This window comes from Clarias gariepinus, chromosome 15 (genome assembly GCF_024256425.1).
Source record: "Clarias gariepinus isolate MV-2021 ecotype Netherlands chromosome 15, CGAR_prim_01v2, whole genome shotgun sequence".
Taxonomy (NCBI): Eukaryota; Metazoa; Chordata; class Actinopteri; order Siluriformes; family Clariidae; genus Clarias; species Clarias gariepinus.
Window position 1 is genome coordinate 25,346,584 of NC_071114.1, and position 16,406 is coordinate 25,362,989.

Genomic DNA, 16,406 nt, shown 5'->3' on the forward strand with positions numbered 1-16,406 from the left:
GCGTGAAATTGCCGGGTGTTGATTTACGATCCAATCGGTCATGCATCGTAGTGAGCCCACACGTGTTTATTTATAAGAAGAGTGATGGGAGGAGAGTGTGTGTATGTGCGTTAGTGTGTGTTTATGTGTAAAGTGGGAGTCATGCTTCATGGAACGTTTCGAGCGTGTGCCTAAATGCAGAAATGTAAGGTTGATTTGTGAGCTCCCATGGGGTTCTGACCATTTAGGAAACTTTTCAAGTATATCGAAATGTTTTTAATGACAAGCTCTTTAGGTATTTACTTAAGAGCAGCTCTTTTATATATGAATAACCTATTATAGTCAACGCATCCAAGATGACCTTCTTGAGTCTTTTCCTGGCCAGACTGATGTGATAAGTGGACTTTGGATCATTTCAAATGCAGGACCTTTCTGCCACCTGCTGGAAACGTCTGCCAAGCCTTTCTAGTCAGTAAAGAACTCAGAGCGAAGCTTAGACCATTGAAGTAAACTGTTGGTTCATTAGTTGGAACCAGCTTATGCTTGAGTTTAATGATTTGATGTGATGGTTCAGGGGTTGATACATGACATCTAAGGAGTAAAGCACTGGATACAGTATGTTGCTGGTTGGGCTAGTGCCATGTTAGCGATACGGTTAGTTCCAGTTAGCCATACAGAATCGTGGATCATCAACATTTTTATCTGTTTGTAGTTACATTTAATTTTGTGGAATGTCCGTTAAAAAATTAGTTAATTGTGTCTCCGAAAAAAAAAAAAAAAGTCAATAGGCAAGTTACTGAGAAACAAAAAGGCCTCAGTAATAATAATAAAAAAACTAGTCAAATTAATATGTAATAAAATATGGAAATGATGTATATTTTATCACCACCTTTCCATTTGCATATGTAGGACATTTTAAAAAACTGCAACATAGAAACTCATCAGCAGTTTAAGCTTCGTTCTGATCAGAACATGGCTGGCCTGAACATAAGTTTAATCTGACAAACTGTTATTGCGGAAAGCTTTTCATAAAATAAACTCCGAGACAGAGCTAGATTTAGTTGTTTGGATTTCTTGTAGAAGCTACCAATAATTCTTACAAAAGCCTTTGTATAAAACATTGACAGTGACTTTGAAAATACATAGAAGAGCCTACTTTTATACTGGATAATACATAGAGAAACACACACACACCTGCTTCACAAATTGGTCAGAAAACATTTGCAAACATGAGTCAATTTTCATCACAGTTCCTTGCGTTCAATTTCAGGTCAAACCAAATGACATGAAATGAGGTAGACAAGTTAATCTGTACTGAAACTAGTAAAAAGCTAAAATAATTCTGATTGCTACTGAGCAAAAGAAAAGAAATGCACTTCCTGGTCTTCTAAAAGATCCCGGGCAGTAGGCGGTAAGGCACAGCGGCTGTGTAGCGCTTCCAGTCTTCGCCATACTTGCTGCTGCAGCGATGTTCGTCACGGATACAGCGGTGGACCAGCAAGATTGTCATGTAGACGATGTAGAAATAGGGCAGCAGGTGCCCGTTGCTGCATGCCATGCAGTACGCCAGCGCGCCCAGGAGGTCGCCTGTGTAGTTAAAGTGACGTGCAGTGCCCCAGAAGCCTGACGTGAGCAGCTTGCTCTTATAAATGCCGCCGCCGGCTGAACGGTACGAGCACTCGATGTAGGTTGGCTTGCGGCCCCAGATGGTGCACTGACCCTGCGTGCGCCGGAACAAGTCCTTCTGATGGTTGGCCGAGCGGAAGATGTAGTAGCCTACCAGGCCGAGGGCAAGGACAGCCAAGGCGTAAGGTGTGGAGAGCTGGATTGGGTTGTAGACCAGGTACAGGCCCTGAAACAGAGCAAAGAAAAAGAAAGGTGAGAGATATACAGTATAATATATGTGGCATAATTTGGACAAATTTTCAAATGCATAATAGCACTGTGCATGTGGCACAGTGCCTTAGTGGGTAGCACCGTCGCCTTGCAAATTCAGGTCCTATTTGCACCCAATTCCCGCATCTGTGTGCATGAAGTTTGCATGTTCTCCAACGTGCTTGGTGGGTTTCCTCCCGGCTTCTCCAGTTTTCTTTCAGATTCCAAAGACATGCAGATTAGGTTAATTGGCATTTCCAAATTGCCCATAGTGTGTCAATGTTGACCAAAGGTCCTACCATGATCGTACAAATTGGAATAAATACAATGGTCACCACTGGCCTTCATAACCTAGTTGGACTACAGATGTTCCTGGATGGATGAATGGATGGATGAGACTTATTAGTAATAATTAGGATATTAAAATTATAGTAATAGTAAGAATAAACTATGTTATTTGAGACATGCCTCATGACAGGTGTTCATTAACAGGTCCATCCACTAGGAACTTCTGTAGTCCAACTCAGGACCGTGGATGCCAAGGTGACCATTATATTTATTTCCATTTTTATGAATGTGGTAGAACCTACGGTCAACATTCACACCCTACGGGCAATTTGGGAACGCCAATTAGTGGAAGGAAATCTACTGTAGACTGGGGGACCATCTGTGGGAGGACATCGGAATACTTAGAGAAAACCCACCAAGCACAGGGAAACCATGCAAACAGACCCCAGCTGGGAATCGAACCCGGACACAGGAGGTGCGAGGCGGCAGTGCTAACCACCAAGCGACTGTGCTGCCTTTTTGAACAAGTAAAAGTGGAAATGTGCAGCGGTTTGGAAAACACTTCATGTGCTGAAACTTTTGAGATACTGTACTGTATATATATTGTATGTATAGCATGTATACTATGAAAAAAGCAGAAAAGGAGAAAACTGCATTCAAGATTTTCTTCCGACTTATGGCGCAGCAACTTTACAGTTGTTCTGAAAGTTTATATCAGGTTACAAACTTAATTTATTAGACCTAGCTAGCAAGGTTTCAGACATCTTTAGGTAGACTGAATGCTATTACTTACACAGCAAGACCTTTCCAGGAAGTGTCTTGGGCATTTAAAACGTAGAAAACGTTTAAAGTAAAAGTAAAAAATATTTACTATTTACTGAATATTTATTGTTCTCCTAAATGTACAGTAAAGGTATCAAAGTACTGTATGTCATATACAAATTTTTTTTTAAAGCTACTTTTTTATTTATATTTTTAATGATATTTTTTTTTGTAGAAAGAAATTAAATTCTTTTGTTTGGTCTCTCAGGTCATATCATTTACAAAAATTGTACCAAGCATAAAGAAGTTTATGTTACTAATACATTTAAATGATTTACACATATTAAAAATCATATACTGTAATTTCTATAATATGTGGGATACAATAGAATATATATGATTTTTACATAATAAAAACCATATGATTTCTATTTCTATTTCTATTTCATGTGCACAATAGCACTTTGTTTTCCGGCCTCTGGTTATATTTTTTCTGGACCAGAAATTATTCCCACCCCCAAAGGAAGCAAAACTCTAATCCGTAACTTAGAGATGGGGAAAAATCTTTTTATCATATATGTTCATATTAAATGTGGTTAATTGCTGCCATGCCTCTATAAACCTACAGGCGGAGCACTCAAGCACTGTGCTGTAGGACGAAGGTTTGACATGTTACTTTTACCACAAATGCACATTATGTCCTGTAGCTTTATAAAGTAGTGTGTATTATGAACATACCTGTAGTGTGTACAGGAAAGGCAGCCAGACGCAGTCACCCCAGCCCAGGTACCAACCGAAATGATCGTGGCAGATGTCAATTGTTTTTAAATACCAGGCTTCATTCCAGAAGAAATCTAACACATAGATGGCCTAAGTGGAGAAGAGAGATCTATCAGACACAGTACAGGCACAGGAAGCAGGAAAAATGTTAGATAATGATTTTTGATAGAACTGATCCTCTCAAGAGTCATCAGAGTCAATCATTCAGCCTGTGATATAGTAACACTAATCAACATTAAAGGAATAGTCCAGTGGTTTCAGTTTCTTTGCATAACAAGCCACAAGCAGACTGGACAGAAAAATCTATTTAATGAATAAATAATAATTTTTTTTTAAATGTGTTTATTTATCAGTATTTATCTTAAAGGTACATTCCTAGCATGCAAATTACACATAGGTACAAAATGGATCAAAGCATTGCAGTTTATTAAAAAAAAGTAAAAAAAGTTCCCTTTCAAAAGCTACACTCGATGCTGCGCGAAAGCGCTATGGGAAACGATTCCTCGTGACCGGTTGTGAAGCACGTGTGTGTCAAACACGCCAAATATTTTGGCATCTATAACCTCAGGCAGGTGACGTCAACCGATGAGGTGCACCTGGAGGTTATAAATAGGCATGAACCGGAAACACCCTCAGATCATTTTCTCTTCAGGATCCATGTTGTGTGTGTGCGTGTGTACAAGCATTTTAACAGAAAGCGAAAATAGAAGTGTCTTACTACTCACCAGAAAGATGGCCGAGTTAGACACGAGTCCGTCCCTCCGTGTAGAAGAATATCTCGCTGAGGGCGATCTTCGCGTTTCTGTCTGAGTGTTTGGGGGAGGAGCACGCTATCTCGGGCTTCAGGGAGCAGGTAAGTATTGCGATTTTCTCCCTATTAAAGTCCCGCGCGCTCGGGTTCGCCGTCTTAAAGTGAAACCGCGACCCGCAGCGCATTTCTGGCGTGCAATCTGGCCGAGGTGCGCGAGACAGGATTTTCCTTTTCTCTCGCTCTCTCGCCGGATTATGAGTCTTTTACCTTCCACTTCTCCAGCGCGCTTCGGCGCTTCTGGTGAAGGGGGGAAAAACTTTCTCTCTCGCTCCTGCGGAGATGGAAACTATCACTCCAGACCGCTCCTCTAGTGATGAGCCGGTGTGTTAGTTTGTGTTAGAGGTGGTAACGCGCGGTCCGACGCGTACACCTCGATTCGCGGTAAAAATAAAAATAAATAAATTAAATAAATCCCCCAAACGCTCACGGTCAGCCGACAGGTGTCTGTCGGGTGGCCGGAGGAGGAGGGGCCTCAGTGATGGCCCCTCCCCTCCTGGCGACCTCCATGAGTTAACTCTTTCATGGAATAAGCCATATTTATCCTGTGTTTTTGTGCTATTGACATTTGGTTTGTTCCAATGTCATGGATGAAAGCATGCTCTTCCTTTATGATGATGTCCCAGATCAGAGAGACGCTCACGGGCTATCTCTCTCCTGGGAGCTCATCCTCTTGGGAAAAATCCACACTCCCTACCAAGCGTGTAGACTAACATCTTCGTTGGTGGGAGAAGATTTTTCAGGCAGCGGGTCAGCCTGGTGCAGCCCTGCACACGATGGCTTTGCAGGCAGACCAGACTGACCTACTGAGAGCTGCACCTTTTAGAGCGGCTGGCAGCGGGGAACCTACTGCCAGCTATGTCTCTTTAGGTACGAAGCTATGAAGAGGACCAGCATCCTTAGGAGGCCGTGGTTCAATCTCCGCCACCATTGGTGTTTCGGAGAGCAGCGGTCTCCAGTGACACACCCATCTAGCCGAGGTGTTAAAGTTCGTGCACCTTTAGAGAGGCTGGCAGCGGGGAACCTACTGCCAGCTATGTCTCCTTAAGCACGAAGCACTGTGGAAAATCAGTATCCTCAGGACAAAGTGTTAGTTGCTCGGGTTCCTCCTGCCGTGTTTCAGGGAACCGAACACCTAACAGCCACCACCATCACTACCCCTCCGTCGGCGTCAATACGTCGCCCTAGTTTACCTCACTTCTTAGGATGGAGCCCTAACGCCATAAAGCGTTCTCCTTCCTACATGAGGTATGAGGTTGAGTGTCATGTGGAATCCGAGCGCAACGCGGGCACAGCTGTCTCCTGCGCGCGCCGAACTCATTAAAGCATACTCTAAAGGAGTATAAGCTAGGCGAGGTGGTAACGTCACCGCTCCCAGAGTGGTTTCAGTGGTGGCTCAGTGCCGGGGGATTTCATCCAAGGGCCAATCCCCAGAGGCAACAAGGGTTACGCGCCGGGAGCTTCGTACCCTTTCTATGTGGTTCAGACCCTCGTCCTTGACTCTGGGTCCCACTCTAAGTCCGTGCTGTCGTCGCGAGTTGCTAACGGCAGACGTTTTTCCCTTAGGGGCCGGAGCGCGACCTTAGATGGCCGCCCAGCCCAAGGGAGCTGGAGAGGTCATCTTCTCGTGTGGCACACTAATTGCCCCGAAACGATGACTCTATTTCTGGCCCTGAAATACTCCCTCCAGCAACTGAGAGGCAACAAGGGTTACGCGCCGAGAGCTTCGTACCCTCTTCATGGAGCTAGCGCCTTGGCATTAACATGTCATCGTAGCTCACCTCGTTTTCTTTAGGATCGAGTCTCAACGCCATGGAAAGCGTTCTCTTTCCTACACAAAGCATACATTGAGTGTCATGTGAGATCCGACCGCACTGCGGGCACAGCTGTCTCCTGCGCGCGTCAAGTCCATTCTGAACACTCTAAAGGAGTTCAAGCTAAGCAGGAAGTAACTTTCACCACTTCTGTGGTGGCTTAGTGCCTGGGGATTTCATCCAAGGGCCAATCCCCAGAGGTAATAAGGGTTACGCGCCGGGAGCTTTGTACCCTTTTTATGTGGTTCAGACCCTCGTCCTTGACCCTGGGTCCCACTCTGGGTCCGTCCTGTTGTCGCAAGTTGCTAACGGCAGACGTTTTTCCCTTAGGGGCCGGGGTGCAGCCTTAGATGGCCGCCCAGCCCAAGGAATCTAGAGAGTTCATATTTTCGTGTTGCACATCAATTGCCCCGAAACGATGACTCTATTTCTGGCCCTGAAATATTCCCTCCAGCAGTCAGGAGGTTAACATGTCCTAGCTTGGAAAACTACACTAGGACATGGCAAAACATGCAGACCCAGTTCACTGCCGAACTGCTTCAGTGCTGGAGCTTCTGCAAGAAAATTGACCTCAGGCTTTTGCCCTAGTGCACTCAGAACATACGTAGCCGCTCCTCGCCTACGTCCTGACTGATGGGGCTGGTGGAAAGCACCCCTTAGTTGCAGGCTTATTCACGGGCCTCATCAGCCTTCTTACTGTGCTTAGGCTTTGCCATTGGCTAGCTAGAGCTATTCTGCATCCTCACCCAGCTATCTTCTGCAGTTGTCTTCGAAGCTTCTGTTCTCCGCCGTTACAGCTACGGGGCAGTAAGACTTCATTAACTGCGTCTAGTACACCACCGCACTAGCCAGTGGCGTAAATCAGAGCAGATTTCATATGTCTTGGGGCCGCAGCCGGAGGGCAGCCGCCATTAGACGAGTTGGGTTAAAGATGCTAGCACTCTAGCCTAGGAGTACAGGACAAATTCTGTCCCTCGGGACCTTTTACACTCCAGCCCAACTATCTTCCACAGTCGAAGCCTTCTGTCCTCCGCCGCTAGCTCCGGAGCAGTTAAGACTTCAGTCGCTGTGTTCAGCTCATGCTCTTCAATTTACAGCGCACCTCTGCATTAAGCCAGGGCCGTAAATTAGAGCAGGGTTTCATACGTCTTGGGGGCGCGGCCGAAGGGCAGCCGCCATTAGACGAGTTGGGTTGGAAATGCTAGTGCCCTAGCCTAGGAGGACAGGACAAATTCTGTCCTTCAGGATCTTTTACATTCCAGGACATAAAACATGTAGACCCAGTACACTGCCAAACTGTTACAGTGCTGGAAGTTTCTGCAAAAAAAAAAAAAAAAAAAAGCCGTTCTGCATTTTTACCCAACTATCTCCCACAGTTGAAGCCTTCGGCCCTCCGCCGTTAGCTCCGGAGCAGTAAGTCTTCATTCGCTGTGTCCAGATCATGCTCTTCAATTTACAGCGCACCTCTGCATTAAGCCGGGGCCGTAAATTAGAGCAGGGTCTCATATGTCGTGGGGCCGCGGCCCAAGGGCCGCCGCCATTAGACAAGTTGGGTTAAAGATGCTAGTGCTCTAGCCTATGAGGCGCGTGGCATACTTCGCCTCTAGTGATTAGGGCCGTTCGACCAGGAAGCTTGCCTTTGTCTATTGCTCCGGCAAGAGGGGCTTCCAAAGATGGCATGCGGCAGGCTGCCTTTCCGCAAGACATCGGTCAGGCGTCATGGTTTGATGCCATGCTTACGGGGTCTAGGACTCCTTGGGGGTACTGTGCGCACACGACACAACCCTGGGGGTCCAGACACTTGCAGTGCGGCGGAGTGGGTATTCTCGTTCCCATAGCGCTTTCGCGCAGCATCGAGTGTAGCTTTTGAAAGGGAACGTCTCGGGTTACTTTGCTGTAACCCTGTTCCCTGAAAAAGCGGGAACGAGATGCTGCGCTACAATGCCGCACTGCATGCGTGACTGGACATCCTTCAGACAAAATTGACCTGAGGGTGTTTCCGGTTCATGCCTATTTATAACCTCCAGGTGCACCTCATCGGTTGACGTCACCTGCCTGAGGTTATAGATGCCAAAATATTTGGCGTGTTTGACACACACGTGCTTCACAACCGGTCACGAGGAATCGTTTCCCATAGCGCTTTCGCGCAGCATCTCGTTCCCGCTTTTTCAGGGAACAGGGTTACAGCAAAGTAACCCGAGACGTTATCCTGAATGAAAAATGGCATTCCATAACACCTCAGCAGTGCCACAGGCTGATAGCTTTCATGCCATGCCGCATTGAGGCAGTAACTGCTGCAAGAGGGCCCAAACCAAGTACTGAGTACATATGCATACTTATATTTTTAGAGGTCCGATATGTTTTATGTACAATCCTTGTTTTATTGATTGCATGTAATATTCTAATTTTTTGAGATTGTCGATTTGGGGTTTTCATGAGCTGTAAGCCATCATCTCAATTTTGACAAATCACAGCTTGAACTATTTTGCTTTGCATGTAATGTGTCTATCTCATATATAAGTCCAACCTTTTAAGTTGCATTACATTAAATAAACTTTTGCACGATATTCAAATTTTTCGAGTTTCACCTGTGTATATATACATATTACGATGATTTGAGTTTAGGAAATTAAAAACATAGGCCCATGGGCCACATAAATGTTCTATATAAACACTGCATAACTTTGGAAAAGTGCAATTAACCATGAAATATATTTTAATGACAGCTCAACAACTGTCCTTAGATCTGCATTACAAGTGAGTTTGATTATATCTCAACTCAAAGTGAGTTGATAAAAATTCAATACTGCCACTTAGTGGTAAAAACATTTACCTGCAGCACGTTGACCAGAATCATGGAGTTAGTCACATGTCCATAGAGCTCCTGTTGTTTGGCAGCGTAGGACAGGTTAATCAAAGTCCAGGCGACAATCCCGGGCCGACCATTAAAGAAGAGTTTGAAGTCAAACCATTTCCCGATGCGCGGATTAAACTCAATGCCCATCATGAAGTTGTAAAAAAAGTTTCCTGTGAATTTGCTGCACGACAACGAAACAGTCAGGTGATATCACGGTATGGTATGGAATGAAATGCAAATAACTAATATATGTACTTACCAGTCTTCTGGATTGGTGGGGAACAAGTAGGCTTTGATAAAAGCGAACATGGAGACGGTGTAGCCCAGGATATTGGTGCACCACAGCAACGGGATCCAGTTGTCAAAGATGATCGTGGGAGAGAACCAGTGGAAGTGATACGCATTGGCCGCCCATAAAACGTGCGTTATAATCCAGCACTGCAACCCGTTGATCTGATACTTATTAATCAGGCCTGAAAGAAGGAAAACGGGATGTGTTTAAAGTACCATAGTGAGGTGACATTCTCCATTCTAACTCACATAAAAGCAGAAGTACTCAAGTAGCAGTAAAAGTACTTTTTCTCCTTGAGAAAGCACAAACGTATGTAAATTTACTTCAGTAGCTGATCTACTAAGCTTGTATAAGCTTATTGCAGCCTTTAAGTCATAGTAAAGCTCTCTCGCTCTCAAACTGTTAACTGTGCTGCTTTTGTCGTTGTCTGAAACCATCTCCACTTCTGATTTCAAACACCTACTACATGACTTAGTGTTTCAAGAAGGGAAGGCAAAACATGCAATTACGCTAACCACTACTTTATAAAACTACTCAAGTAAAATACACATAGGTGAAGACTGTGAAAGTAAATGTACTTAGTTACCTTTTACCTCTGACGATAACGAGGACTATGTTGTTTTGCAGGTGTTTTACAACTTTAAACATAACTATGACTGTGTAAAAAGAATGCAGTGTTGTTCTTTAGAAAATAGCCATCACATTTTTTGCCAAACTGCTGTTGGATAAATAATAAGACACTTTGGGACTTGCTAATACTGGAAAATTATTGTTTTTTGTCTGTTCTGCTCTTTTTAAAAATCCTGTTCCTGTTTTCTTCATTTGTTTCTTCTGAGTTTTAAACTTTTTAAATATTTATAAATTATAATAGCCTATCAGACTGACCATATCGTATTTTATTCCTAACAGTAATAACGGGCATTGTTACATGCTCTTAACTCAAAATGTCAGATATTACTATAGTTTAAATGCAAAACCTACAACATCTAAAATCAGTAAAGAGGGTCGACACCGAAGCTGTAGAACTCTTTACCTGCTGGTGTTCGAGCTCCTTCCTGCACCCCTCCAACGTAACCTGGCAAGAACTTATGAGTAATATCTGGGATGCACATATACAGCACCACCTAGTGGAGAAAATGCAGGTGTGATTATTAAAGGGATTATTTCCTGAATATCATTTTCCCCTACACTTAGAAAAAGCTGTAATGAGACACTAATGAGAGGTTTCAGAAATTTCAGTGGCGTATCGCTGTTTCCATTCTGCAGAATGATATCTCTCAGATAAACGGTGACATTTTCATGATATTTAACCTTAAAAACAACCTAGCAACACGCTATCCAGGGTTAGGGTTATGACCCCATTCACCTGCTCTAATTCCTCCTTTTGTTTCTGTTACAGACCTACTTATATTTCTTCTTTGAACAGTTTACCCGGTTTTAAAATGATCAAAGCATATAATTTAATGCTTATTTAATTCAATTTGACAAAAAACAAGGTACAGTTAGTTATGAGCAATATTCTGTAAGGTTTACCATTAAAGGAATAAGTATGATGCTTTCTTGTCTAACTCCTAGCTTAAAAATTCTGCAATAGTGTTTGTAACAGGCACCATGACCCATACCTTGTTCTAGGTCTTAGACTTTAAATCACAAATATCTATTTCCAAAGAGCACAGCTCCAAGAAATTCGAGCCAAAGCTTCATGACAATGCAAGACTTTTCAGTTATCTGTGCTAATAAATAGTTCATTTATGAATGCTAAAAAATCCAGCTCAGGCAGGTACTATCTGCAAAAACAGACCCAAACTGGTCAGACTGGTAGACCATCTTTGCCAACTGATATGCGCTGATAGAAAGGAAATGTTGTTGGAATGACGGCTACTAATGATCCAACACAGACAGATTGTTTTTCAGAAAGGAGAAATAATGCCAGCATCTCAAATGTTTCATGTTCAGTTTTTTTGTACCCGAGACGTTATAACTATATAAATAAAAGAAACGTTTTGTATGTACATTGATCAGAATCCGCCTTCTCGATGATATCTTTACGTTTCATACATTGTAGAACGCAAAACCAGTCCCAGAAAAATATCTGTCCGTCTGTATGTAAGTCCAGACAGACTTTGTTACAGCATCCCGCAAAACTGGCTGGACAGAATTTAATGAAACTTTTGCAGTACTTAGATATCTGCCTGAAGTTCAATCTGCACCATAATTGAAATCAAGATGTTAAGTAAAAGCGATTGAATAATATATTTTACAATAAGCTGCAAATAATGTTCTTGCTCAATGTAAACAAACACCTGCACCAACTTACCATGCTTGAAAAGCTAAAATGAATATTTTTACTGGGATTACTTAATATTTTAACCACTAAGAACGTAATTTTTTATTTTCATCTACTTTTTGGTTATCTCATCTGTGATTCACTTTCCGATTACCGAACAAGAAGTTTATTTGACTGACGACGAAAGAAATACAACTTAGCGTAAACATGTACAGTAGGTAGGCTTCAAACCGAAATAATAATATCACTGATTACATTAAACAAACTCTTTTTCCTTCAGCGACGGGTACTAACGCTAGTTTTACACAACTCACATGTGCAGAGATATTTTTCCATGTTACTAGAGCTAATAATGAGGGCACTGGCGGCTCAGTCGTAGGTGTTTCGCCTGCCATGCGAAGGGCCCTGATTCGATTCCCAGCCAGTACCCAGACCCCAGCCACTGAATGCAGTGCGGGTCCCAAGATAAAATGGGAGGGTCAGGAAGGGCATCCGGTATCAAACCTGTGCCCAGCTTGTATATGTAGACCAGATGACCAACAGCTGAACAGCAGCTGAAATACCAACAACTACTTTTGAGCTAACAACGCTGTTAGGTGCACAGGTTGTGTATTAATGACTGTAAATGTAAAGATTTGAATTTAAATTAAAAAAAAAAAAAGTGTTTCAACTGAACAGTGAGTGTGTTTCTTTGAACTGGCTGTGAATAGGGCTGTGCTTCTACACAATCTATACAGATTATAGATGACCCAAAGCAACAGGACAGAACTGGACCCCCACCTTTCAACCTTTTAATAAAGAATTTAATGAAATAAAAACACGTAATTCTGCAACTACTGTCAAACGTATCAAAAAGGTACGCAGTTGCAGGAATAATCCAAGTTCAAACTCATTCATTGCTTCTTAGGAGTTTATAGAGGTTAAAAATATCAACACAATATTATATTGTTATTTTTATTGTTGCCATGTGAAAATTTTTACCTGGAAGGTGACCCAGGCAGCGTAGATTTTGCTGGCGGTCCAGGTGACAGAGGGCGCTTTCTTCAAGATGCTCAGTGGACTTGCGTCTCCGTTGTAAATGTCCAGCAAAACTAAGCTGACGGAGCACTGGTACTGATCGCACGCCATAATGAAGAAGAAGACGATAAACGGGGTGAAGCAGAGCAGCAGAATCACACCAGTCAACGAGAACCAGTCCACCTCCCTGGTGAAGAAATGGAGGAAGAAAGTTAGAGAACGGATCCAGCACTTGTTTAAAGTGGCATTATTGAATGAATTATTTATCTTTAAGCATATTAATATATAATCATCATTAATTATGTAGTACCTACTGTCAAGCATTTATATTCCCCTCAATTGACACATAAACTAGGTCTGATGTTTAGGAAAGAAATTTAGTAAATGTAATGTTCTTACCATTCTCTTTATGTCCATTTTTATACCACCTTGAATGAACTTACCATGCTCTCCCCCATTGGCCCGCCTCTGCTTTCTTCTCCTTCTTCCCCACATTGGTGCCACCGGGCCGAGGCTTATGGCGCTTTCGGACACCCTCTGAAGTTCCCATGGACTTCTAACAAAGAAAAAGTGACAAACACACATAACACAGGACATGTTAGTGATACTGATCTGACATCAAGCACTGATACTCTACTGAAATGCTGGAGCATTATGAGATTGGATTTGACAGCATTTTTTAAATCTGAAAACACTTAAATCTAGCGGGAACCTGTGGCTTGATGCATATCATCACTGAGGACTGTAACGACGTCAGGACTGGATCATCTTTAATCTGTAAAGAGGTAACCTCTATTCTATACCACACCCAGAAACCAAGGTCAAGGGTGCTAAAAGGACTTAGGACTTAACGATAACATGTTATATAATATGCACTAACATCTGTAATAAAGAACTTGGCCAAAGAGAATGTTAAAGACTAGTTCCACCCTTTAAAAATGTAATGCAGGGGTACTGTACTTTTGAAGGTGCATGTCATGTCAGAAATGTTTGGTTTTTTTATATGATAAAATGCATTGATTTTTGGCAGGAACCCCCACACATTGACCAGCAACTCAGAGCTGCTAACTCCTTAGCCATCACTCTCTCATCATAAACTGTGATTTCATTCTATTGTATAACAAAGTAAAAAACTAAACCGATCAGCTGATGATTTATTTATTTATTTTGTTAGAATACATTTAGTCATCAATTTGGAAAGTGTCTCAGGAGAGATTGCAAAAGCAGCTAACAATTACAGTGCCCAGTATGCAGTATGCAGTATGCAGTATGCGAGACTTACACACAGGGCTACAGCTGCCTCGATCCCGCAGCTTCCTTGAAGCGGCTCAACTAACTTCTAACAGAAATGTGTTTCCAATCATACCTCGCCGACTGTCAAGTTATATAAACTCATCTTGTCCTCACACACCAAGTAGTTTTCATTGTGTGAAATGTTACTTTGCCCTGCCTTGTCTTTACAGTTCTTCCCCTTGCCTATTTTTCTGATATCTGCAGCTGCCAAGTGCCTCTGAACTCTGGTCACTGATCGACCAGCTCCTGCCTGGTCAAGAATGAAATTCCAGTTCTACCTTTTTTGGTTTGTTTGTCAGTTTAATAAACCGGTTTAAGTCAAATAATACACCTGGACACCTTTTAACAGGATAATGTCATACTAGAAACTGACTTGAGATGTCACACTTCTGCATGCATTAGATTACACTGAAACATCCTGGGATAGACTCTGGAGTTACTAAGTCTCTGACCAGCATGAAGTGACTACTGAAGATTAATGAATGAATGAATGAATGAATCAATCAATCAATTAATTAATTAATAATGAACAAATGCATGATTGCTATAAACATGCACATTTTGTTGTTTATTGCAAGAATACAACTATATCACAAGATTTAACTGTTTAATAATGCTGCTTTAATTATTCAGCCTTTTAACCCCATTTTGACTTATGCATCTTATGCAGAAACATCTGTAACACACCTATTAAACACCAATGCACCAATTATTATACAATAATAGAAAATTCATTATTCTATTCTATTTTTATAATAGAAACAAAAAAATCTATATGCATTTTATTTCGAAGGACCCCAACACCAATACGATAATACAGTTATAAAAATGGTTTTACTCACTTATCTGTAGAGCACGAAGCAGAACACAGGCCTACCTTTAAACGATAATCTGCCAGATGTTGATGAAATGCACTGAAAAGTGGGACGGGACATGTGCAGCATTACAGCTCCGCCCTCACCTTTCGTATGTCCAATCAGAATGAAGCAAATAAGCTATCCAGTTCTGTGATTGGACAGCGCGGTCCTGACGCCATAAGCGCCTGATGAGACTAGAGCCCGTGCGGCGCAGTGCCTGTGTTTAGAGCGTCAGAGCGGCGCTACATTTACGCAGCGTATTTGATTGTACATAATAATGATGTTCAGAAGAAATACAAACAGGGTACGATGAATTAAATATAAGTAAACTTACCTAATTACAGATATGTGGATATATGTTTTAAGTACATATTTAAAACAAATGATGCACTTACTAGATCATCATATAATGTTCTAGGGAAAAAAGCATTATAAAATAAGTTAGACAAACATGCACTTAGAGTTTATAATAGAAAAAAAAATGATAGTCCTTGGTTTAGTATAAGTAAATAAAATGTTTTGGAAAGCCTATGACACAATTCAGCTCGTTATAAAAAATTTGAGTACTGTTTTTGTTCTTAAGTACTTAAATTCACTTTTGGTAACATTCTTAGATGTACAGTATTAACATATAAAACCACACTAGCTTGTTACTGGATATTTAATATAAATATCTAAACTTAAGTTTAATCTTTAAAAAGTCCATAGAAGCTTCTTCTTTGTCTTTCGGCTGTTCCCTTTCAGGGGTCGCCACAGTGAATCATCTGCCTCCATCTAACCCTATCCTCTGCATCCTCTTCTCTTACACCAACTAACTTCATGTTCTCTCTCACTGCATCCATAAATCTCCTCTTTGGTCTTCCTCTAGACCTCCTGCCTGGCAGTTCCAACCTCAGCATCCTTCTACCGATATATTCACAATCTTTCCTCTGAACATGTCCAAACCACCTCAATCTGGCCTCTCTGACTTTATCTCCAAAACATCTAACATGGGTTGTCCCTCTGATGAACTCATTCTTGATCCTATCCATCCTTGTCACTCCCAAAGAGAACCTCAACATCTTCAGCTCTGCTACCTCCAACTCTGCCTCCTGTCTTTTCTTCAGCGCCACTGTCTCTAAGCCGTAGAGCATCGCTGGTCTCACCACTGTCCTGTACACCTTTCCTTTCATTTTTGCTGATACTCTTTTATCGCACAACACACCTGACACTTTTCTCCAGTCATTCCAACCTGCCTGTACCCGCCTCTTCACCTCCTTTCCACACTCACCGTTGCTCTGGTCTGTTGACCCTAAGTACTTAAAGTCCTGCACCTTCTTTACCTCTGCTCCCTGTGTCCTCACCATTCCTCTTGGGTTTCTCTCATTCACACACATGTATTCCATCTTACTACAGCTAACCTTCATTCCTCTGCTTTGCAGACCCACCTCCACCTCTCCAAATTTTCTTCCACATGTTCCCTGCTCTTGCTACAAACATCATAGTCTATGGAGACTC

At 42.2% G+C, this 16,406-nt stretch overlaps 1 protein-coding gene across 1 annotated transcript; it reads right to left on the reverse strand.

The window, feature by feature from the left end:
• Positions 1–917: 917 nt before the first annotated feature.
• Positions 918–14,948, reverse strand: dhcr7 (7-dehydrocholesterol reductase). The gene is made up of 8 exons (XM_053512542.1): positions 14,895–14,948; positions 13,203–13,315; positions 12,724–12,946; positions 10,489–10,579; positions 9,423–9,636; positions 9,140–9,344; positions 3,643–3,774; positions 918–1,831 (listed from the first exon to the last, which is right to left on the reverse strand). The coding sequence occupies exons 2-8, from the start codon at positions 13,307–13,309 to the stop codon at positions 1,367–1,369; spliced, it is 1,437 nt and encodes a 478-aa protein (XP_053368517.1). The 5' UTR covers positions 13,310–13,315; positions 14,895–14,948; the 3' UTR covers positions 918–1,366.
• Between the last annotated feature and the right edge of the window lie 1,458 nt (positions 14,949–16,406).